At 38.8% G+C, this 24474-nt stretch overlaps 1 protein-coding gene across 1 annotated transcript in view; it reads right to left on the bottom strand.

Moving 5' to 3' along the window:
* The window catches only part of cps1 (carbamoyl-phosphate synthase 1, mitochondrial), a 45752-nt gene that overhangs the window by 11825 nt on the left and 9453 nt on the right, over positions 1–24474 (bottom strand). Inside the window, exons 19-35 of the mRNA XM_061691515.1 lie at positions 24150–24348; positions 23856–24032; positions 23218–23336; positions 21748–21889; positions 21494–21559; positions 21255–21318; positions 20939–21120; positions 18806–19000; positions 16329–16396; positions 15418–15493; positions 14334–14411; positions 13916–14023; positions 12977–13066; positions 12705–12875; positions 3865–3939; positions 3013–3111; positions 2126–2185 (exon numbers count right to left, since the gene is read on the bottom strand). Coding sequence (XP_061547499.1) covers positions 2126–2185; positions 3013–3111; positions 3865–3939; positions 12705–12875; positions 12977–13066; positions 13916–14023; positions 14334–14411; positions 15418–15493; positions 16329–16396; positions 18806–19000; positions 20939–21120; positions 21255–21318; positions 21494–21559; positions 21748–21889; positions 23218–23336; positions 23856–24032; positions 24150–24348 — 1969 coding nt within the window. The remainder of the gene's footprint in view (positions 1–2125; positions 2186–3012; positions 3112–3864; positions 3940–12704; positions 12876–12976; positions 13067–13915; positions 14024–14333; positions 14412–15417; positions 15494–16328; positions 16397–18805; positions 19001–20938; positions 21121–21254; positions 21319–21493; positions 21560–21747; positions 21890–23217; positions 23337–23855; positions 24033–24149; positions 24349–24474) is intronic.

Here is a 24474-nt window from a genome sequence, read left to right as displayed (position 1 = left end):
GAGAAACAAAATGATTTAAAAGTATCAGCTGAAAGTAAACATGTTTCCCAGCAGGAAACCAAGTTGGTTGGACCGGGTGACTGGGTCCTAATTCGAAGCATCAAAAAGAAGCACTGGCATTCACCAAAGTGGGAAGGACCGTATCAAGTGTAATTGACAACGCCAACAGCCCTAAAAATAGCAGAAAGAAATACGTGGGTTCTTGCTCCTCGCAAGAGAGGGAGGTGTTTGGGGTATGTTTGAAGAACAAACAATACTGCTTCAGATGGCAGCTTGACCAGAGCCATCGATGGTCTACGGACCCGCAATCAACACTCCTTGTGCGACAGCTGGATGGACGTTTTTGGTAAATACAAAACCCTAATTTCACCAATATTGATATCAATTGCTGTTTTTGCAGCCATTCTGACATTGCGTGGATGTTGTTGTATCCCATGCATTCGGGGTTTAATCAGTAGATTAATCACCACAGCAATTACCCACATGGAACCGTATGGAGCAGATGTGATTACGATGTTTAAACTACAACATTCATGTATGACAAGTTTACTCTGAGCGTAAATGTATTTGTTTCATAAAAATGATTCTACAGTTAAAAAATTGAAATGAAGTGACTGTAAAATTATATGAGAATTTGTGCAAATACATGATAAACAGGAGGGAAATGTTAAATATATTGTAGAAGTTATCATTTATTTGCTTAGCTTGCATTAGTATTATGGACGATTTTGATAAAGGAAGATGTCTCGCCTTCAAAAAGATGACTCAGCAGGAATCATCAGAGAGAAGGACGTGGCAGGTGTTGATCCCATGTTTTCACCTTGAAACCCTACCCTTAGTGTGTTGTGTCTTGTAGCTTAGTACGTTATGTCTTGTAAACTTAGAAACCTCACTATTTTCAAATAAATGCAGGAGCGACGGGAGAGATTGTTTCGAGCGTGATGAGAGGCTGTAATCTGAACAATCTCCCATACGCCCTCCTCATGAGAAAAAGAAACCAGCGTCTTCATTCCTTTTGTGTCTATTTTTTATAATGTTGGGTAAGATAAATCCAACAGGTATGTTTGGAGAACAATGTTGTACATACATTCCAAACAATACTGCTTCGGATGGCAGCTTGACCAGAGCCATCGATGGTCTGCGGACCCTCAATCACAAGATGAAGAACCACTCTGGGGTAGACACCTCCTTGTGGGACAGCTGGATGGAGGTTTTTGGTAAATACAAAACCCTAATTTCACCAATATTGATATCAATTGCTGTTTTTGCAGCCATTCTGACATTTTGAAGATGTTGTTGTATCCCATGCATTCGGGCATTAATCAGTAAATTAATCACTACAGCCATAATCCCCATGGAGAACCGTATGGAGCTGATGTATCCATTACTGTTTGATAATGATAATGATGATGATTTTGCTTTAACTGATTGGTTTCCTGATCCAGATGATTACGATGTTTAAACTACAACATTCATGTATGACAAGTTTACTCTGAGTGTAAATGTATTTGTTTCATAAAAATGATTCTACAGTTAAAAATCGAAATGAAGTGACTGCAAGATGATGTGAGAATTTGTGCAAATACATGATAAACAGGAGGGAAATGTTAAATATATTTGAGAAGTTATCATTTATTTGCTTAGCTTGCATTAGTATTATGGACGATTTTTAGAAAGGAAGATGTCTCGCCTTCAAGAAGATGACTCAGCATCATCCGATGGAAGGGCGCCTTGACCAAGGACGTGATCGGATGTGGTCGGGGACATGACAGGTGTTGGTCCCATGTTTTGTGTTGTGTCTTGTTGCTTAGAACGTTATGTCTTGTAAAACCCTCCTATTTTCAAATGTTTTGTGTTGTGTCTTGTTGCTTAGAACGTTATGTCTTGTAAAACCCTCCTATTATCAAATAAATGCAGGAGCGATGGGAGAGATTGTTTAGAGCGTGTTGAGAGGCTGTAAACTGAACAATCTCCCATACGCCCTCCTCATCAGAAAGAGAAACCAGCGTCTTCATTCCTTTTGTGCATTTCTATTGGTGTTGGGTGAGATAAATCCAACAATAATGCATGTCACAGGTCAATCCGGGGTCAGTCTTTGCAAATATAAAATGCTTTTACTACCCACCTTGAAGCCGTCCTCTTTCAGTTGATGCGCTGTAGCCAGGAAATTGGGTCGGAACGAATGCTGAAAAAAAAAAAAAAAGCAGAAAGAAACCACCCAAAAAAAAATAAATAAAAATGCTTCCAGTTCATCATGTTCACATGGTCTTCCCACCAAGTTATTATACGACAGAAACAAATCCTAATGCCATTGTTGTCAGACAGGGCATGTTTGCTTAGAAAACTCGTTGAATTACAAGTACAACTCAAGCCATTCAAAAATTCAGACCTAGTCCTGTGCATGTTTTCTATTTTACTAATCCAAACATAAAACAAAAATGTATTCATCATCAATGGTATTTTATACCAAAATCTAAATATTGTATAGTCAACCAGATAGCATTCATACCAAAATCCTTCACTAGACCCTGGAGGTAAATTGGAGTGCTACAGCTGCGTTCTGGATCTTTAAGCAAGGTTGGGCTGTATTTGTGACCCCAGGCATTTGCCTTGAAGTGGTCCACTTCCCCAAGGGTGCCAATTACACAAGCTTTGTAATGAGTGCTTTGTGAAAAGTTGAATTACTCAAACTCACAGTTTGACAGCCCATAGTGACAGCAGGACCTAATTACTCAAATCCACGTATGTGGTGACATGAAAGACCGCCGAGGCAAGCTTTTGGTGACTGGCCTTGCAAAATGTTTAACCCTTATATCTGACTCTAGAGCGGTTTAAAGTGGTTCAGGCAGTCAAAAGAAGGGTATTTGCGAATTCATCATTTAACACAGGTAAACTATTATTGCAATCTATGTCCCCACCCAGGTAGCCTTGGGTATTAATTCACACGTCTATTTTGGTGTCATGTGGTCGGGATGAAATGCAAACTAGAAGAAAATGGCAAACAAGCCTTACCTGAATCCCAATCAGGATGCCCTTCTGTGGCAGTTTAAAGCCTGTGGAAAGCATAGCCTTCAGGAAGGCTGAATAAATGTTTGGTCCAAAACAGGCAACCTTAAAAAAAAAATTAAAAATAGAATACCTATGACACCATTATAACACCACCATGCCCGCTAACTTTACATTGTCAATGATTTAAAGATTGTCCAAATCGACCCGCTAAAAATCCAGTCTTCACACAATATATGAAAGCATCTACATTTGAATGCCCACCTGGAAAAATACCCCATTAAAGTCACTTTTCATAGAACCAACTATGTCATGTGTACATGACATTATACGAGATGTTTGAATATCTTGCGAACACAAGAGGAATAGAAACATGAATTTACATTTTCAGCTGCTATATGTGTCACCTGTTAGGTATTCTATTATTTTGAATATTATAATGACCAAAACTTTTGTGTCACAGATAGAAAAGTAAAAAATGTAAGATGTGTGAGGCACATCTGTGAGCAACGTAAACATCACTACACCATTTTCATTTGCTTTTACGTTAAGAGAGGGCTTAAAGAGTGTTTATAACCTTTTGATTTGAATAGTGCTTAACGTATTTGTATACTTTTATAACTACTAATAAAATGTTTAAACATTATTTGTTGCCAATACAGAAAGTCGTTGATATTTTATATTTCCAATTACTTTGGGAAAATTTTTTTCAAAATCAAATTCAAACCAGCGTCCAGGAGCAGACTGTGTTCGACACTTGCTGTTACACTGCACATTAAGCGACCAAGACGACTATTATCTGACGAGTTGAACGGGTAGTTCATCGTCACTTATCATATCAACTAAAAAAGAACATACTTCTCCAGTAGAGGCCATCTCACAGCGAAGTACAGGATCTGCATCCCTTAGACGTGGCCAAGAGAACATGGGTGCCTGGTGGAGAATGGAGAGATGAATAATTTTTTATTTTATTTTTCCCTTACCCTAACCCTTTTGCAATATTTGGTATCGAGAGTTTCATCTGTTCTTGGAAAACCTAATTGTGAAGGTCTAACGTTCAGCTAATATGAGTTTGTGAGTATCTAGTTACAAGTAAATAATATAGCAAAACAAATGGACAAATTTTACACAGTATACATTAGAATGTGTTTGGAAAGACAACAACAACAACAAAAGCAATTTACAGTACACTGTTGCCACCAAGAGAGAAAACGTGTTGAGCCTCATACAGGCCAACAATTACAAATGCATGTGCAATATAGAATACAAATTGTAAATACAGCATTTATTTTGAGGTAAAAAATTAGGCTAACAATACATTTATAGAATACTGAGAATTACAAAAATATGGAATGTAAATAATTGTGGATAAAGTAAGAATTGAAAAGAAAAATCAAATGTGCTATAAGATTAATTTTTTTTTTCTTTCCCCCAACATTCTCTTACAAAGTAAAAGGGCAGAGCAGCAGAATGTGTTCTGTGTTTGAACACACACAGAGACCGGGGCCACTAGAGGGATTCATCCTTGAAGAGAGTTATCTAATCAGCTGAATATAATGGGAGCATAATAATGTCCAAGAGAACAACGTGAAAGGAATGTGGTAACGCTTATCATTTCACTGCTCAAAGAGTGACAGAAAGAAAAAAGACTATCTACATATCCATGCATAAAAGATAAAATTACACTCTGTAACCAAGAGAAGAACATTTCATATAAAGCAATGGGTCATATGATGTCAATCTTTTTAACATTTTAATTTTGACATGTATACACAAAAAAATGATGCAAGACATCGGTTTGTCTGTACTACATACAAATTAGTTGACTACACACTCAAAACCTACCACATCCCGCAGAAGGTACAACTGCTTCTCTGGAGCTACTTTGGACTCTTGAAGATGCGTTTCAACTCTGGCAAGGAGGTTAGATGTCGAAATGTTGACCGGATGCCCTATCTCAGTGATTCTGTTTGCAAATGTGATGGACTTTCCTGTCAAGTCAGTGGAGAAGCCTATATGGGGAACAGTACTCTTAAATGGCATCCAACAGATCCCAGTCAGGGTCTTTATGGACGAATTAACAAGGGCACATAGATTTTGGGAGATCTGCTAGAACTCACTAAAGCAACTACAAAGGAGTTGAAATAATAAAATAAATGAAAAATCAGAAGCCTGGTCCTTAAATAATGCAGACTCCAAGGCCGCTTCCACTTTAGGATTGGTGAAGACATCCCAACAATCCCGAGAAACCAGAGAACAGGAGTGGACAGGCGTGGCCTGCCCGGCAAGAACGAGCCCTGGGAGCAACCAACACTGCATCCTTCCAAGGCTACTGTAGCCAACTGCTAGTGTATGAGGTTCCCTTGAAACAGTGAAAGCGTCGCAAAGGAAAATTAAAAAGCTTCCCCAGGAGGTGGGTCTCTGTCCTCAAAGGTTTTGGCTCTACTGACCTCTACAGCTCCAGGAGTAAGCTGCAGCTGCCAATCACATTAGTCATGGAGAAGTGTAAGTCAGACCTGAATGGAGAAGACCTGAAGGGACGAGGGGGCAGTTCCTGGATGCTGGTTCTGCTGTCAAGCCCCAATGTGCTGTCGTGGGCTAGTTGACACTCGTAAAGTGAGAAACGCCCACATGACAACTCAAGGCTCAGTGTTGTAATCGTAAAGCTCTTCCCCCAGTTTAATGATGTCTGAAGGGGGCGACTTCGATGCTTGCCACCACACACCACAAGCAACACCTGCCGAGGACTGTGGCTGCGATATACATACCGTTTTAAAAACATACACTGTATATTGTGGTGGTGTAAACTCATTAAAACACGGTCATTTTCCAAACACTTTTAAACAATTGCAGCATTTAAATTTACTGGCTTCATGAACAGAACACTGAAAAAGAAATTCCTGTGTCTCGATTGTAATGGTTTGAGTTGCAATTCTATAATGATGTGCCTCTGAAAAGCACAAAGTCCAACACACAACAACAGAGCTTCCCCATCTCCATATCCCCACAAACCACCTACACTCTGCAGAGACAGAGGGAATGTGAAAGCTCCTCGACAATTTTATCTCAACCAAGCCAACCACGCTGAGGAAAATAATAAAGTCAAACATTTCCACTTCATATTGTTCCTGACAGTGAACCTTGTCAAAGACGGAAGTAACATCTTTTGAAAAACACAAGATGAATATTTCATATTTTCAACACTATAAAAACTTTAAAGAAACTGCGCAAGGATTCTTCACATGAATATATGAATAGTTATTTTAGGGTGCTCTGACACAGCAACACTTTGGTCTGATTTCATCGAACTGTAGTTTGTTTTCCCCCTTGGAGTGGTTTGTTTGGTCTAGTGTGAACACAGAAGAGTAATCAAATTTGGGTGAGGCTTATAACGAACTCTAGCATTGTTCAGTTCTGCTTTGAAAGCGATACAAGCTTGATTTGCTGCCACTGACAACTGAATAAATAAGGTCTGACCCAAAACTGCATTATGGTGACACAACTGAGATAGTGTGTGAAAGAGGAGTCTGTGTCACAATTTCTCACAGCGCAGTATTTTTATACCAGCATCAGATATCAAAATTGTCGCTGTCAGACACACAAAGACAAGTTTGACTTGAATCCTTGAATTACATTCATGTCTATATTCTGTCATTAGCGTGTATCTAAACCAGTGATTTACCAATCACCGTTTAGTGTTCCATGAGAGATCATCACTTGTGCCATGGACAATTATCCAATTTCACGAAATTATTATTTATTTACTACAAATAATGTATATTTGCTTATCTAACTATGCCACTGACATACAGTGACAGGAAGAACAATGAAATGCTCTTACACTATATCGTAAAAGGTCAAATTAACCTGCGTATCCACCTGTTGGCATTCATATAACAGAATAAGTCATGGCTTCCTGAGTATCAGCTTTGTGTTCAACAAACAGGCCCAGATTTAAAACTGAGTAAGTACATGTGTGTAAATCGAGACAAGACCATCATTATTTCAGTATACAACCCCAATTCCAATGAAGTTGGGACTTTGTGTTAAACATAAATAAAAACAGAATACAATGATTTCCAAATTATGTTCAACCTATATTAACTACATAGTTAATGTCCAAACTGATAAACTTCATTGTTTTTAGCAAATAATCATTAACTTAGAATTTTACAGCTGCAACACGTTCCAAAAAAGCTGGGACAGGTGGCAAAAAAGACTGAGAAAAGTTGAGCAATGCTCATCAAACACCTGTTTGGAACATCCCACAGGTGAACAGGCTAATTGGGAACAGGTGGGTGCCATGATTGGGTATTAAAGGAGCTTCCCTGAATTGCTCAGTCATTCACAAGCAAAGATAGGGCAAGGTTCACCTTTTTGTGAACAAGTGTGTGGGAAAATAGTCAAACAGTTTAAGGACAATGTTCCTCAGCGTACAATTGCAAGTAATTTAGGTATTTCATCATCTACGGTCCATAATATCGTCAAACGTTTCAGAGAATCTGGAGAAATGACTGCATGTAAGCGGCAAGGCCGAAAACCAACATTGAATGCCCGTGACCTTCGATCCTTCAGGTGGCACTGCATCAAAAACCGACATCAATGTGTAAAGGATATCACCACATGGGCTCAGGAACACTTCAGAAAACCAATGTCAGTAAATACAGTTCGGCACTACATCCGTAAGTGCAACTTGAAACTACTATGCAAAGCGAAAGCCATTTATCAACAACACCCAGAAACTCCACCGGCTTCTCTGGGCCCGAGCTCATCTAAGATGGACTGATGCAAAGCGGAAATGTGTTCTGTGGTCCGACGAGTCCACATTTCAAATTGTTTTTGGAAATTGTGGCCGTCGTATCCTGCGTGCCAAAGAGGAAAAAACCATCCGGACTGTTATGGACGCAAAGTTCAAAAGCCAGCATCTGTGATGGTATGGGGCTGTGTTAGTGCCAATGGCATGGGTAACTTACACATCTGTGAAGGCTCCATTCATGCTGAAAGGTACATACAGGTTTTGGAGAAACATATGCTGCCATCCAACCAACGTCTTTTTCATGGACGCCCCTGCTTGTTTCAGCAAGACAACGCCAAACCACATTCTGCACGTGTTACAACAGGGTGGCTTCGTAGTAAAAGAGTGCGGGTACTAGACTGGCCTGCCTGCAGTCCAGACCTGTCTCCATATTGAAAATGTGTGGCGCATTATGAAGCGTAAAATACGACAACGGAGACTGTTGAACAGCTGAAGCTGTACATCAACCAAGAATGGGAAAAAATTCCACCCACAATGCTTCAACAATTAGTGTCCTCAGTTCCCAAACGTTTATTGAATGTTGTTAAAAGAAAAGGTGATGTAACACAGTGTTAAACACGACCCTGTCCCAGCTTTTTTGGAAAGTGTTGCAGCCATAAAGTCCTAAGTTAATGATTGTTTGCTGAAAACAATAAAGTTTATCAGTTTGAACATTAAATATCTTGTCTTTGTAGTGTATTCAATTAAATATAGGTCGAATATGATTTGCAAATCATTGCATTCTGTTTTTATTTATGTTTAACACGACCTACCAACTTCATTGGAATTGGGGTTGTACATAACTTGCATCCATCCATCCATTTTCTTTACCGCTTATCCTCACCAGGGTCGCGGACTGCTGGACCCTATCCCAGCTATCTTCGGGTGGGAGGCGGGCTACACCCTGAACCGGTTGCCAGCCAATCGTAGGGCACATAGAAACAAACAACCATTCGCACCGTGCTGGCTATACATAACTTTTGTGGTAATTTTGTTTGGTGGTGTGCCATGAATTTGTTCTAATGTAAAATATAAACAATAAATGTTGGGAAAACACTATTGTAAACAAGAATTGAAGAAACTTGGGACATTTTGCTACTCTGCCACTTGCCAGTTCGTTAACGTTTGTATGCACTGGAATCTTACATGAAACCCACTTCCTCACCAAAGTGTTGGCTCTTCTTTCACTCTGTAATAAATACAACAGGTTTATATTATCTGTAAGAACATGCAGTGAATAAAAATATAAATCACACAAGGTGGATTTGTTAGTGAATGACAACACGGCCAAAAATGGAAGACTGTAAGAAGGTAAAGGCACAACAGAAGGAAGGAAAAGAATGAATAAACCAAGTTGAGCTTTGTGGATGGGAATGATTTCTATGGTGATTGTACATTGAGGGTAGAGAGAGAGACACGTCAAGGATGGCTATTTAAATTACCAACTTAAATCTTCTTAGTCTGTGTAAATTTGACACATCATTGTGTGTTAGTGTTGGGATAGGCAGAAGAGGAAGATTTAAGCATACTCTTGTTAGACAACTGAAATGTCTCGTTAGCTTTTCTAACAATTGTAAAAGTTTACATTCAGAGACTTCAAGTAAACGCTTCAAATATTTAACGTCTGGTGAATTGAATATTTAGAGCTCTGATTAATATTCCCCACCAGCACGTAGACTACAAATTGAAAACTTTTGGTGGCTTGATAAGTGGAGGATTATACCTGCCTGACTAGCTTCAAATGACAACCATTGTTACAGCAGCTCAGCCGTAATTAGAGAGAGAAATTACTTTGAAAAAATGGCTTTGGAACAGCTGGCAACACATAAACGCTCTCTAATCCAATTAAATAAGTAAGTCTCAAGGCTGGTATAAGAAAGGACCTACTATACTACTCCCCATTCTTAGGTATTGAGATGATGAGTCAATAATTAATGTTACTACCGTAATTTCTCATGTATAATGCACAGCCATGTATAATATGCACCCCCAAAGTTGACCTCAAAATTCTGGAAAACCCTTCTACCTATGTATAATGCATTTTTACAATACATGCTTTTGCTTCTACCCATATGATCACAACATGAAGTATTATCTGTATTTTGTTAAATTTTGTTTTCAAAGAATTATTCTGAGGTTAAGAACTTGGTTTGAACACTTAATCCTTTTTTTAATTTACGTGCTCTTATTTTGAAATTCACAGCCCGACTTTTATATAGTAGAATAGAAAACACACAGTTGTGCTCATATGTTTGATTAGCCAAACAGAATTTGTGAGATGGGTACAATTCTTTAAAGAAAACATGAAGGATCAGGTGAAAACACATTTAATTTGATTTTATTGGGATTAAAATTAAACGGTCGAGCATTTCAGAAAAGCATTATCATTAAACAAAACATAACCATAAAGAAATTAATGATGCTTGTTGTTCAGTCATATTTATAAAAAAAAATTAAAAAAATAAAAAATAAAAAAAAAAATATTTCACAAATTCTGCCAGGGTATGTAAACCTATGAGCACAACTGTACATATATGCAGTCCCACGTACCCTTGTCATATTGGAATGTAAGTGTAGGCTACACCTTTTTTTATAGCCACTAGGTGGCATATTGGAATGAAAGAGTACAGCTTTTTCATAACCACAAGATGGTGGCATAGATTTATAAAATGTGAACGTTTTTTCCATTTTCCCCTATACCCATGTATAATGCGCACTATTGACTTTTGACAATTTTTTGGGGGTGGTGTGTGCATTATACACGAGAAATTACGGTAATTATTAGCCTTTGTAATGCGATCCGGTGGAATCAAGATGTCATACACAGGCTCTTTATAGAAATGACTGAACATCATATATACAGTCAGGAGTTGTGAGTACTGGTATACAGAAAACTTAACATATTGGGCTCTATTTTCGTGACTAGCAGAAATCCAGCGTTGCGCTCGGCATAACTCTGTGAGGATGTGGACTAGACCTGGTTTTGGTCATTTTGTGGACTGATGTCTGCGCTGGTGTGTGTATCACCATAGCAAACTTCAATCCTGTCCAATCAAAGCGGCTTCTTTCATCCCCCTTCAAGAGCGATGCAATAGTCTCATATGGAGACAACGCTATATGCGGAAGAGGACTTAGTGAGCCGTGCGTGACTGGAGCAACTTGGCTAATGTGGCAATAGGCATTGTGATTAAATACAGTATGAGCTGGTGATAACTACGGGAGACTGAATATGTCCATCTGATCCACCAATACGTGCGCGGAGCTCGCGTATTTGTCTGCCTGCACCTCGAAAAAAAAAATTACCAAAATCACATTAGCTACCTTAGCTAGCAATAGTTCGACATGGTCTGAGCAGGCATAAGATTAGACCAACTTTCAGTCACCAAATAGTTACGTGCGGTGGGCGGATGTCAAAGGACACACCCTCGATGCGTCGGTATGCCCATCTTGTGTCCCAAATTGGCAAACACGCCAGTGAGCCTTGCATTTCCACAAAAATCAAGATATGCCACTATTTGTGCGCCGGTGCATGTTACACAGTCTACGAAAATAGTAAATAAGCATATTTCTCTCTACATCTATTAAACAGTGGACAAAGTTAAGGGTGCAAGATCCAGATTAAATTTTTTTAAGGAAGAAAAATGCAATGGTTAGGGACGCACCTGCGATACTGAACATCTGCACTCATACTTAGACTTGAAAAAAATTCTACGATACTAACACACCGATACCACTTCACCAGCCTGACATATACTGTAACTTTCGGGCAGGTGGCATAGTAACTATGTCTACCATGTGAACATACTTTAAGGTAAACATGGATGACAACAATTTGATAGCCGACTGCAAATTATGCTCGGCAAAAATGGATAATGAACTCCAGCAAGCACCAAGGTTCTCGAGCCCCCTCGCCAGCTCCGCTGTTCATTGCTCAGCTCCAGCCGAGCCAGCTGCACTCCCGTCACAAAACGATGAGGTAAGCGATGGTGAGATAAAGTACAGTATCACTTCAGTTGTCCTCTCACATTTTTGTTTTATAACATTTTAAGAAGCAGTCATGTATTTTTGTACTTTTTCATGCACATTTCTTTTAGTAACTTAATTTTGTACTTAACACACAGAGTTAATATTGCATCTGTATTCCTACTTGTATATCCACAAGACATTATTCTTGTCTCTTATTTCTTCTTCGTCTATTGTTCATTGTATGTAGTTTCTTTTAGATAGTTTCCCCTAGTGATTGGACTAAGACACCACATAAATGAAATGCCTTGTGTTACAGACTGCATTTAAGTTAAATGTGTGGCAAGACTGAGAAAAACATGGATGTTAAAATGTCAGTAATGACATGTGATTATTGTACTCTAAAAACTATTATATTTGAGTGAAACATCTGCCATGTTTAATAAAAGTTGGTGGTTTGTTGTTTTTTAACAATATTTGATTAAAATAAAACACAATTGCAAGACGTAATGGCACCATTTCGTATTTGTACTTGGTATCGGCTAGTACTGAAATGTAAGTACTTGTGGTCTGAAAATCGGTGCATCCCTAGTAATAGTACTGCAGTGGGATTATCAGTAAAAGTATTAATGTTCACATATATTTTTTTTCATCATAATTTCATTTTTTCCATGGGCACCTTATTAGTGTCATCTGCCTTGCTTTGCACTACTCTACACACTTCGGTCCCCCATCACTCCTTGTTAAGTGTCCCGTCATCCAAGGCCGAAGCCATCCATTCATTTTCCGTACCGCTCCTCCTCACTGGGGTCTTGGGTATGCTGGAGCACACCCTGAACTGGTTGCTAGCCAATCGCAGGGCACATATAAACAAATAGCCTTCAACTTGTTTTTAACAATGCCAGTCATCAAGGCTAAGAAGTGTTTTTTTTAGCCTCACCTTGATAGCCACGTAGTCTACAGGTATGATGGGTCTCTCTAGCGATGGCAGACTGGCCTCATCCACAGGCTCTCCAACCATCACTTTGGTTGCCAAATTGATAAAGTCCACACCGATTGTTTTTGATACGAAGGGGAAAGAACGTGATGCCCGTAGGTTACACTCTATCACCTAAAAATAGCATACAATATACATCACAAATAATTGCATATAATAACCAGATACATTATGTCAATCTTCAGACAGCAATATGAATGGAAATTATTCCCTACCATTACATTGTTGCCTTTTACCAAAAACTGAGTGTTGAATGGCCCTGATATTTCAAATGCGTGCGCTATATTTTGGGTCACCATCTTGACCTAAGAGGATTGGGGGGGGGGGGGAAGAAAAAAAACAACACAATAGACATAGTACTGATTATGGTTTTGCATTAACAGTAAGGTCAGTTTGGTCGATTTCAAACATCATTTGAGTTCTTTTAAAACAGTATTTTCAGCAATTTTCTCAATGTTTTGTGGTTGTATGAGGCCAGCATGGCTGCCTCACAGTTTACAGTCGAATCGTGTGGAGTTTTCATATTCTCTTGTGATTGCGTGGGTTTTCTCCATCAATGTGCCCGTGAATGTGTGTTTGTCCATATTCTATGTGCCCTGTGATTGCCCTGGGATAGGCGCCAGCTCATCTGTGACCAACAGCTGGCTAAAATAGGCTAATAAGTGTTGACAAATGTTATTAATATATTTGGAATGAAATAAAGTTGTTCACACAATAATTTGGCAATCGCCACTGGCCAATCAAAAGCACATATACAGAATATGCTTGTTTTTCTTTTTCTTATTGTCCAAAAAAAACGCAAACATTTTCGTTGTTTTTCTTGTTTCATGTTTTTAGGCTGCGGATTTGTTCTAGATTCATTTATTTAATTTTTTTTGTATTTGGGGGTGAAGTAACTAAACCAACTAACCTAGGATCCAGCCCAAGTTTTTCAATTCTGCAAAATAATGTCAACTGTATTCAAGCACAATATTTTAAAGTATTTTGCATTCTTTTAGTAGACCTTTTACTTACTCAAAAGTAAGTAAAAGGTCTTCAGGCAATTATAATTGCTCATTAGCATCTAGCTGTGTTTACCTGCTATGTTGATCGCGGGAGATGTGCAAATATGTGCGTGCGTGCATGTGTGTGTGTGTGTGTAGAGCATAACTGACCTTTTCTAAGGAACCTTGGCTAATGGTCTGTGTTGGCAATATTAAGGTAGCATCTCCTGAATGTACGCCAGCATCCTCTACATGCTCTGTTATTGCATGGACCAGTACCTAGACACACAAAGATTAGGTCACACATTAATTAATCAAGGTATGTGTCTCAAGACTCCGGTATATCCACCTAATTTTCTTTTTATTCAGTGATTGGGCACAGTCCAGACTAAATTTGTTTTGATATCTCATACTACAATTATAAAGATATACTGCATATTACATATGGTTCATGTTGTTTATTTTCATCACAATGGCATTCCCAAAATCAACATTATTATTAAATCATGATGCCCTCATAAAAGTAGAATACAGAAAAAAAAATGTTTACTGTAACTGAATGTAACATGTTATTAATATTCAACTATACCTTCCCACTATTGGCAACAGCATCAACTTCCACCTCCCGAGCACCACAAATGAATTTGGTTATAACCACTGGATGCTCCTGAAAGAAAGATATATATTTTTACATTTCTTTAATCAGAAAAAGCACCACTGAATTAACTGGATTCAGGCCATTTCTGTATAGTGCATTAGGATTCAGACATTAAGATGTGTTTTATGTTACGTTACTGTAAAACCCATCCATCCATCCATTTTCTTTACCGTCTATCCTCAACAGGGTCCCGGGCTGCTCGAGCCTATCCCAGCTATCTTCGGCCGGGAGGCGGGGTCCACCCTGAACAGGTCGCCAGCGAATCGCAGGGCACAAAGAAACAAACAACCATTCGCACTCACATTCACACCTACGGGCAATTTATAGTCTTCATTTAACCTAGAGTTCTCAGAACTGTGAGGCGGATGTGCTAACCAGTCGTCCACCATGCCGCTACTGTAAACCCTGATTTTAAATTAAGATAAGACAGTGGTATTGAGTTTATCTTAAAATTAATTAATTTAAAAAAGCAAAAATTTCAGGGAAATCTGCTCAGATCAAGCCTAAACATATTGTAGTTTGGGGTAATAATAATATTTGGTTGTTTTTGGTCCCTAAACAAATCCAATTGTTTAGGAATAGGCCACACAAAAGCAAAGAGCTGACAACACAACTAACAAGCAGGTATAAATGTGTGTGCATAAAGTACAACATGTGTGTATTCTTCTAGCCCTGAGTACTTGTATTGGTTTTTTTGAAAGGGACAGCTGCCCCTGAACCACTTGGGGGTGCAGTGAAGGAAGAAAAAAAAATTAAAAAATGGGCACACTCGACTAGCCAACAGCTACATCAGCTGCTAGCAGCAGATAATTGAAAGCAGAGGGAGAACTCAGCATGAAGTGTACATGCACTGTATATGTGTCTGTGCGTGTGTGTGTGTCTGCACGCGCGCGCCTGCGTGTGCATGCGCAGTACGTGTGGCCATTAGCCCGTGTAGAAGCAAGGACACAACACACACTCTCTCTCTTTCTCTCTCTCACACACACACACACACACACACACACACTGCTCCCACCTGGGACACCTGGGTAGCCTCCTTCAAAAAGCGCAGCATCTCCTCCTCCCCATGTGCGACGTTCATCGCCGAGCCACTGGTGAAGCAACACAGGCGGAAAGAAAAGGATTGAGGCGGAAGGCCACATGAGAAGAGGATAAGCAAAGAGGAGTGCATAAAAGCTTCAAACACTCGTTATCTTTCTGTTGCATCACCATCGGGAACAAGGTCTGGAAACAGTTATTAAAAAAAAAAAAAAAAAAAAAAAAAAAAAAGGTGAACAAGCGATAGAGAAATTCAGATGAAAAGCACTGCGGGATCTTGTAACAAAGTTCAAGTTTTTTTCTGGGAGTACGTTTAGCATTAGAATGCTCGTTGGGTTGTTCTTCTGATTAGAAAGAATGAGCTGGAGGGAGGAGTGAGATAAATGAAGGCCGTGGGCTTGGATGAGAGCTGTGAGGAACACAAACAAACCCAAATAATAACTGATCATTCTTCCAAGGACCTGCAACTGGGAATCATACACACAGCCAGTACATTCAAGAGTGTTCCTAATCCATTGATATTTATTCAAAGCTCTGAGAATCCACTCACTTAAAGTGATAATTTTGAGTTTTTCAGAAATTATTTATTACTGTGGCTATTGTGTTGTTACGACATGGATCAGATACTGTATGTATACTGTAACACGTCATGTTGATGAATCACATGAAAGTTACAAATTGTGAGACTTTTTTCCCCCTCACATTTCACAAAGTGTTGGGGTTTCTTTTATTGAGTGGTTGCAGAAAATTCACTTAAAAACCTTCCCAAATTGCCATACAACTGTCATGTATCATAGTTGTAATTATGTGTATCAAGGGTGGAAGCTCAAAAAAACTTTTGGAATGTGGTAAGCATTATAGCTTTCAAAACTGAGCGCTGAAGCTTACCTGAGAACATAGGATGGACGCAGTAGGCAGGGATAGCCCACCTGGTTAGCGAAAGCAAAGGCATCTTCCTGAGTAGGAGACAAAAAACAAGGCATACAGAGATTTTCTGTCAAATGCTCTCCATCATTAAGAGAAGAGAATATACTGTTGATTCATAAATACACAAATTATAGCATCAGTAAATGTATGATACAATTTTACTAAATGGTTTCTGGGACGGATAAATCTAAGGCTACAATATGTATTGTACATGTATTAAAACAGCAATTAGAAAATGTATCAGTTGAAAAGGTAAAAAAAAAAAAAAAAAAAAAAAGAATGAGCAAAGTGCATTAATTATTTTTTAAACACTTGAATTTGAAAGAGCACTTGCACACTTTTAGACTTCACTTTTAGGCTTTTGCAAATTTCTGCCACACACAAAGGTCATGAAGACATTTCTAAAACATCTATTCTGCTAACGGACATAACACAGCACTGCTTTCAGGAACAAATACATAACATAGGCGTAAAACTAAATGTATGCAATTTTACATTCTTCAAAAAACAAAGGGCAGCGTGTCCATGTTGATAGCCCTCTCAAGAAATTCTGATACCCGGTTTATAGTTGTGGTTGACCTGGTGATTGATTTAACCACTCCCAGCACGAAACAATACGTTGTCGCCATCTAGTGGCAATGGCAAAAAAACGCTCCATTGTCTTCCTTCTCCCTCTTCCATTCACTTTGCATGAGGAATGAGAAGAGAGGGTGGAAGCAATCTCGCAGTTAATGATAGGCTTATGCTCTTTATTTGCGTCCTCATGTATTATTTTATTTTCCTTATAGCATATAAGCAGCCATGACTGTTAGCGGTAATAGATGTGAGAATTGAAGTGCAAGCAAATGTACAGCTGTTGATTTTAATCTATATCTAAATTGAATCAGGGAAAGAAGATGAAACATGATGCAAACCTCGAAATGATTAAGGCAACAAGAGCCAGCACGAGATGTATTGCACAGAAACGTGTGTATGCTTGTAACAGGACACGCCAGATGGACTGTGAGATGAATAAACGTATGCATCTGAATCCATCTCATCTGCCGTGCATGCATAGTAAGTAGCACTGTGGCACTGTGAGCTGAGAAATGATGAATGACAAATATTGCATTCTTAGATTTTGGATGGAATGATACAGATGTTTATACCGTACTACATTACGAGTCTAATATTTGCCACATTACATACACAAGCTACTTTATTTTGAAGGTATACACGCTACTGCATTTGTCTAACACTGAGCAGCAACACAGTAAAATACAGTCCATATGCGTGATTTCAGATATCACATTGTATGATTGGTTAGCTAAGGTTAAGCACTTGACCTGTGTAGTAATCATGATTTGATGTGGTGAAATGGTTTTTAGCATGATATGTCTCTTTTTTCCCCACACATTATAGTCTATGTGGCTTAAGGAGTTATGAGCAGCAGGCAATCTGCAAGGGTTATCTAATGTATAATGGCATGAGTTCCGATTCATCATTGCCTTTTTATCTACAACCCAGCTCTATCCTTTGCCATTTCTCAACATTCACTCATAAGCATGCAACAAGGCAATCTTGACAGATGCAAGCACCCCACAGCTCGGATGACATTATTCTCACCAAACAAAAACAAACTCTTAGAGATCATTAGGGAAATAGATAGACCATTATCTCTGTATACAATCAAATAGTTTTATGGAAATTAGCATAGGAAAAAAGTAATAGGAGAGACTTATTTTAGAAGAACTCTGTACTTTTCAGTGTCCTTTATGCTTTGTTGAATAGATGTCATCCTATTCCTCCCAGGAGTGTGGCAGGAAACAAGTCAAATGTTCAAACCTCTAGAAGAGACTTATGCTTGGCTGATAGTCCAAAACAAAAGGGTGCAGTGTCTCCACAAAAGCATGAACAGCAATCATACACTTTCTCCAACATTTAAATATGTGGTACAGTACCTCAAAATTTTAACACCATGAAAGTTGTGCAGTTTGAAAACGATCTTTAGGGAAAATGTGCCTCGAAACAACAAAGGTTTTTGCTGCTAATGTTCAGAATGAGGGTTTGATTGTGTTAACATACTAATATCAGTGGTTAACATCCAGTATATTACACATGTATAGGTTTGTTAAAATGTTTACTTGTGCAGTAAATAAATGTTTTATGATGGCCACAGTATGACTCTGGAATGGATTAATTTCCATTACTTCCTATGGGAATTCTAAGAGGTCAACCAGAGCCCCTGAGAGGATTGTGATCGTATAATTGTTTTTTGGGGAGGAAAGTATTCTCAGCATATGGTTTGGCCATGCTTATAAAGGCGATCATTTTAACTGACATTGTTATGTTTTATTTATTATAAATTTAAAAAACATATATTGTCTTTGAAGATCACATATTGTGTTCTCGGTATAATATTAGCAGCATTTGTATTAATTATTAATGATTCCTCTTACCAGAGAGTTGAGGGCCTTCCACGGGGCTTGCGCCACACCGAGGTCATCCAAGATCTGGGAGAAAACCGAGCGCTCCTCAGCTCGGTCAATCTGCAGGGGACTTGTGCCCAAAATGTTCACCCCATTCAGGTGCAAAGGGGCTGCAAGATTGTTTGGGATCTGACCTCCCACTGATACAATGGTACCACTGCAACTCTGGCGAGCAGATAGAGAAGATGGAGAAAATATTCAAATGAGTAAGTTCAAAAGAGAACAGATAAGCAGAAAAATAAGGGAAGGAAAAAAGACAAAGACAGAATATACTTTGTCAAGTTGAAATCCTACTGCCAAACACCTATCAACCAAGATTTATAGACTGTGGCCAATTTTAATTATTTTGGCGACTGAAGAGACAGAGAAAAGATGAGACGAACAAAAACAGTTCATCTCAGCTGTGCCATGGGTTTAGTTTATCACCCGAGGAAGTGCGTGTGTCAGAAGAAAAAGTGTTCTTGCTCCTTCTGTTAACAGTTTGCGGCTCCCTTTTCAGTCTAGCGTATCCAGCATGATGCTGTTTCCATGGCAATGCCAGGTAGACCCTGGAAACGCTCTTCATTATTCATGGGCTTGCTCCCCTGACCGGGGTTTATCTTCAAGCTCTAATGCCATCACCCCCCCCCCTCCGCCCCCGCACACACACCACACACACATTAAAACAAAGCCACAGGGTTTTATGCAGCTGTGTGAGTGGGATTTATGGGAATGCAAGCTCCCTGAGCATACAGACCTTTAATCACACTCTGGTCCAATCACAGCATTTACTGGATGCCAAAGGAAATTGACACCAGTAAACATCTACATTGATTACAGAAATGATAAGTAATAGCGCTGAGCATCATCTGCCTTAGTCACTGTAAATTAGGCTCAACACACGGCAAATTAGATGAGTGATGCCCAGTATGACTAATATTTACTAGGATGAAAAGAATCTTAACATTAACCTGCTACAATGTTACATAAAGATACAATTTAATTATGAATCATACATGATATTTTATGACAAGCGGCGGTTGAGTGGTTAGCATGTCTGCCTCACAGTTCTGAGGTTCTGAGTTTGAATCCTGTGTGGAGTTTGTATGTTGTCCCCATGCTTGGCTAGGGGTCTTTCCAGGTACTCCGGTTTACACATTCCAAAAACATGCATAGTAGATTAATTGAAGACTAAAATGTTCATATGGCGTGTGTGCGAATGTAAATCAGCCTCACAGTTTGAGGGGTTTGAATTTTGGATCCGGCCTTCCTGTGTGAATTTTGCACGTTCTGCATGTTCTCCCTGTCCGGTACTTCATTCCGCAAAATTAGGTTCACTGAATAATAAATTGTCCACAGGTGCAAATGTGAGTGTGAAGTGCTATAAATAAAGAAGGATAGTTGGACATTATCCTTTTAGCTTGATGTATCTGAATCATTGTGACCAAAAGGGTCAAAGTGGCCTTTCCCTTTAAGAAAACACAGATACATTTAAGAAAAAAAATGTAGCTAAATCTCTTCCAAATTCAATATCGAAAAAACATATTTGAGATTGTGAACCTGAAATCCGAAGCATAAAATGATGTAAAAACACACCTTGATCACATTAGATAAAGCTGAAATTCTCCATAACACAGATAAAACAAAAGAACAACAACAGAAATACAGATGCTTATGTTTTTCTGGTTACTGGATTGATACCAGTGTGATGCAATTTGAAATTCTTGTTGCCCTTAGTCACAGGGCTCAGTAAAATTGAGTGTCTGATTTTGTGAAGTGTACGCCATGTCTATTTATGCATCTAGCAACATATTTGTATTGTACTGTGTGGTATAAACAATTTCAAACAACATTTAAATTTGAGATACAGTAATTATCAACGCTTTTGAATGAGCTGTCTTGCTGTTCTGATGGAAAATGCCAGCATTAAATGTACTGTAGATGGCCAGGAGGGTTTAAGATTGCCCAAAAGACACAGCTTCAGACTACTGCTGCTGTAATTAAAATACTGTGCAGCTGAAATCCCAATCATTGTTGCCGTCTAAGGTTCTTGATCACTTGGCCAGCAGACAGAAACCCTAGAATTTGTACTTCACCACATAAAAATGTTCAATGGGTGCTGACCTCTTGCTGGGTGATGTCCAGGATGCGCTCCAGGGTCAGCTCCTCAAAGTACAGGCGGTCACACTCATCAAAATCAGTGCTCACTGTCTCAGGGTTATGGTTGACCACAACTGTCTTTCTGCCCATCTGTCTCAAGGCTCTGATGCTTGACACTGCACACCAGTCGAACTCAACACTGCTCCCTGGTGGACAGAGCAGATAATAAAAGTATTATTTTTTTTGCCATGACTTGTGATGACGCAGAGAAAAATACATGACAGTATTTTATATTTTTATATATAATGAAGGAAGCTTAAAGTATATTTAAAACACTTACCGATGTGATAGGGCCCACAACCAAGAACCATAATTGATTGGTCTTGAAAGTCCAGGTCATGCTCCTAGTGAATTGAGTCATCAATCATCAGTAATTAGTTTACTCTGAAAAATATTTGTGTAATACTACGATAAATATGTTTCTGTTTCTAAAACTTTTCATGTAAACAAATATTTTTTGGGGAAATGCTTTTATAACTTTTTATAACTCCTCTAAGAAAAGATAGTTAAACTTCTCACCTCCCCGTGATAGGTACAATACAGATAGTTGGTTTTGGTGGGATACTCTGCTGCCAATGTATCAATCTGAGAAGTAAATTTAAATATTACACAAAAATTTAAAACAAAATAATAATTAATGACAGATGTGGGACGAGAAGCAGCACAAGTTCATATTTAAAAATGCTGGTTTTGCTATTCGTGTTGGTATTTGTCAGTATACATGCATGTAATCAAGTAACCTTCACTAGAAGCAAGAATCTGGTGTCACCCACCTGTTTGACCCACGGTCTGATACCATGACTGAGCCTCATCTGTCGAGCTGCTCCCTCAGTGATGCCCAAAATCAGACCAACCTGTCGGTCCGAGAAGCCTTCTTGCTTGGCCTGCAGAAGCAGGCTCTTTGGCACTGAAAGACTAGAGGAGATGGAATTTAAAGAAGGTAAAATCATCATGACATCAAATCAATTTGCTTATATTTATTTTTCAAAATAAATGAGAAAATATAGTTTTAAAAAAAATAATAAAAATCTTACTTTCTTCTCATGTAGTTTTTAAACCGGCAAAAACAGATTAAGCAAAAACTATGCTACAGTAAGCAAGAAGCATTTAAAATCAGTACAGAAATCATTAACACTGATTTTGACCTTATTTAAAATGTATTATTTGTGGGTTTTATCTGGTCTGAGACAGAGTCTTTCAACCTGATAGAAACACTAGCAAAAAGGAATTTAAAAAAAGATGACTATTAATCACATTTAGTCACAATAATTTGAACAAATCTCAGAAAGACACTTCACTGGAGCACTACCAAATAAGAACATTACTCACTTCCATTTATGTTTCTTTTCTATTTGTCCAAGCTATCACAATAGAAGAACCCAACTAAGTGATGCGCATATATAATGATCCTGCGGCTCAAGGGGGCCGCATGTCCACCTGAACTTGACTCTGCGGGGCGTCCAGCTGCCAGCAGGCTACTATAATGTGTCCATCTTAATAGCTTCTACCCCTGAGGCTATGGAGACTACAAAAGGCTGTAGCATGGAAGGCTGTACATAGGACAACCAGCCATATATTATTAAACAGTAAGAGTGAGAAGTAAATCTGTGGCGGAGTAAATTCAAATTCACAGCGGACTCTCAGAAGAATTGTCTATGTCAAAGCTGGAAGGTAGCAGGACAGTAAGAGGAAACTGACTCACAAAAATAAGATAGAATGAAATTAATCTCAATAGAATGTAAAGTGAGACTTTCTAGTTTTTTTATTTGAGGTATTTGAAATGTAATTTTCCAGAAAGTGCAACATGTTATTTTAAGTATTGAAATGCAAAAGCAAAGAGTTGCAGACAGCAGCAGACGCATTAGAACACATTGATGTTATCAACATTTGGCTCCTTGTGCTTTGGGTCAGGTGACCATCCTCACAAGTTTGGTCACAGATATTCCCAATATTAAATGTAATTTTATTTGGATTCACATAAAATTTAATTGAAATAAATGCATGGAAAGGGAAAGGTGAATGTCGTACTGTATTTCTTTCCAATGTCGTAGAACAACACTACATTACAGACCACATTGTTAGTACTAAATTATGGTGAAATTATTCAAATGAGTGGCTATAATTTCTTTAGAATAGTAAATAAAAACCGGTGTAGTATGAATACTAACTATTTAATAAACTTGTCTTCAGACCATGAAGCTGAAAAGATGACATCACTATACTGTACAGTATGTTTATATTACCTTTTGTAGTTTGCAAGGTGTTGCTCCAGTTGTGCTATCCTTTGGAGTTTGTGCAGGAACCACATGTCAATGGCTGTCAGCTGGTGGATCTGATCTACACTCATACCGCTGTGGAGGGCCTTAAGGGTAGAAACATGAAACCGATGCAGCAGATCTATAATTCATCACAATCAAGTTCATCATTCAGTCTCCTTGTTGCAAGGGCAGAAATCAAACACATTTTCTTCAATAGAACCTAAAATTACTGCGTGTTCAAGTACTGCTCCAAATAATGGATGGTGGAGAAAAGATAGACAGAGAAAAAAATCATTTTGTTGCTCTCTCATAAAACGTGTCTTAATGTGACGGAATGTTTGCCGGTGGAAGGTGCTTAATATGACGGAATGATTGCCGGTGGAAGGTGGAGTCCTCATGTTGTCATGTCATCATGTTGTTACATTGCACTATTCTGCATGATCCAACTTTAAGCTATTGTTCAACTATTGATGGTAAATCGAAACGTACAAACATGTTCGTAAGAATATTCACAACAAAGTACACGAGTAGCCCAGAGGGATAAGAATTTATGCCTGTGACAACTTAACTTTGTGTGTAAACAGCAGAATGTCTTCACAGAAAAATGTGAAAGATTAGTGCACCTTAGCAATGGAGAAAATTCTGGTGCTGGAAGGCACGGCAAGCTCCTGTTGCAAGTTCTGTGTGTTTGTCCAGGCTTTTCTGAGAGGCAATCGGGGCATAAAGCCATCCACTGATGGATGGCACATCCTCAGGGCCTTCTGCATGCTCTCCTCAAAGGTACGTCCCACTGCCATCACCTAAATCCATTAGATTGATATATCTATATATATTTATTATATATAAATCACACCAAAGTTTGTGACGTGCTCATAATCCCAAATATAGTATGTGAATGAGTGACTGATATCCATCACCTCTCCAACACTCTTCATCGCACTGCCTATTTCGCTTGACATCCCCTGAAAGCGGTCCAGGTCCCAGCGGGGTATCTTGGTGACGATGTAGTCTAAACTGGGCTCAAAGCAGGCGGTGGTCTTTTCAGATACAGAATTCTTTATCGCAGGCAAGGGGATCCCAAGAGCTAACTTAGCAGCCACAAATGCCAAGGGGTATCTGTGACACATGGGACATCATGCAGGGAGACCAAAATAATCAATAAGAGGTCAGTAATACATTTGTTTATGACCAGAAGAGTTTAATTGTTTAAGTAGTGTGGTTAAATTGATAATGTGCTACGCA

Source organism: Phycodurus eques, chromosome 12 (genome assembly GCF_024500275.1).
Source record: "Phycodurus eques isolate BA_2022a chromosome 12, UOR_Pequ_1.1, whole genome shotgun sequence".
Classification (NCBI taxonomy): Eukaryota; Metazoa; Chordata; class Actinopteri; order Syngnathiformes; family Syngnathidae; genus Phycodurus; species Phycodurus eques.
Note: the sequence above shows the minus strand (reverse complement) of the source record. Positions and strands in the feature narration are given on the sequence as shown.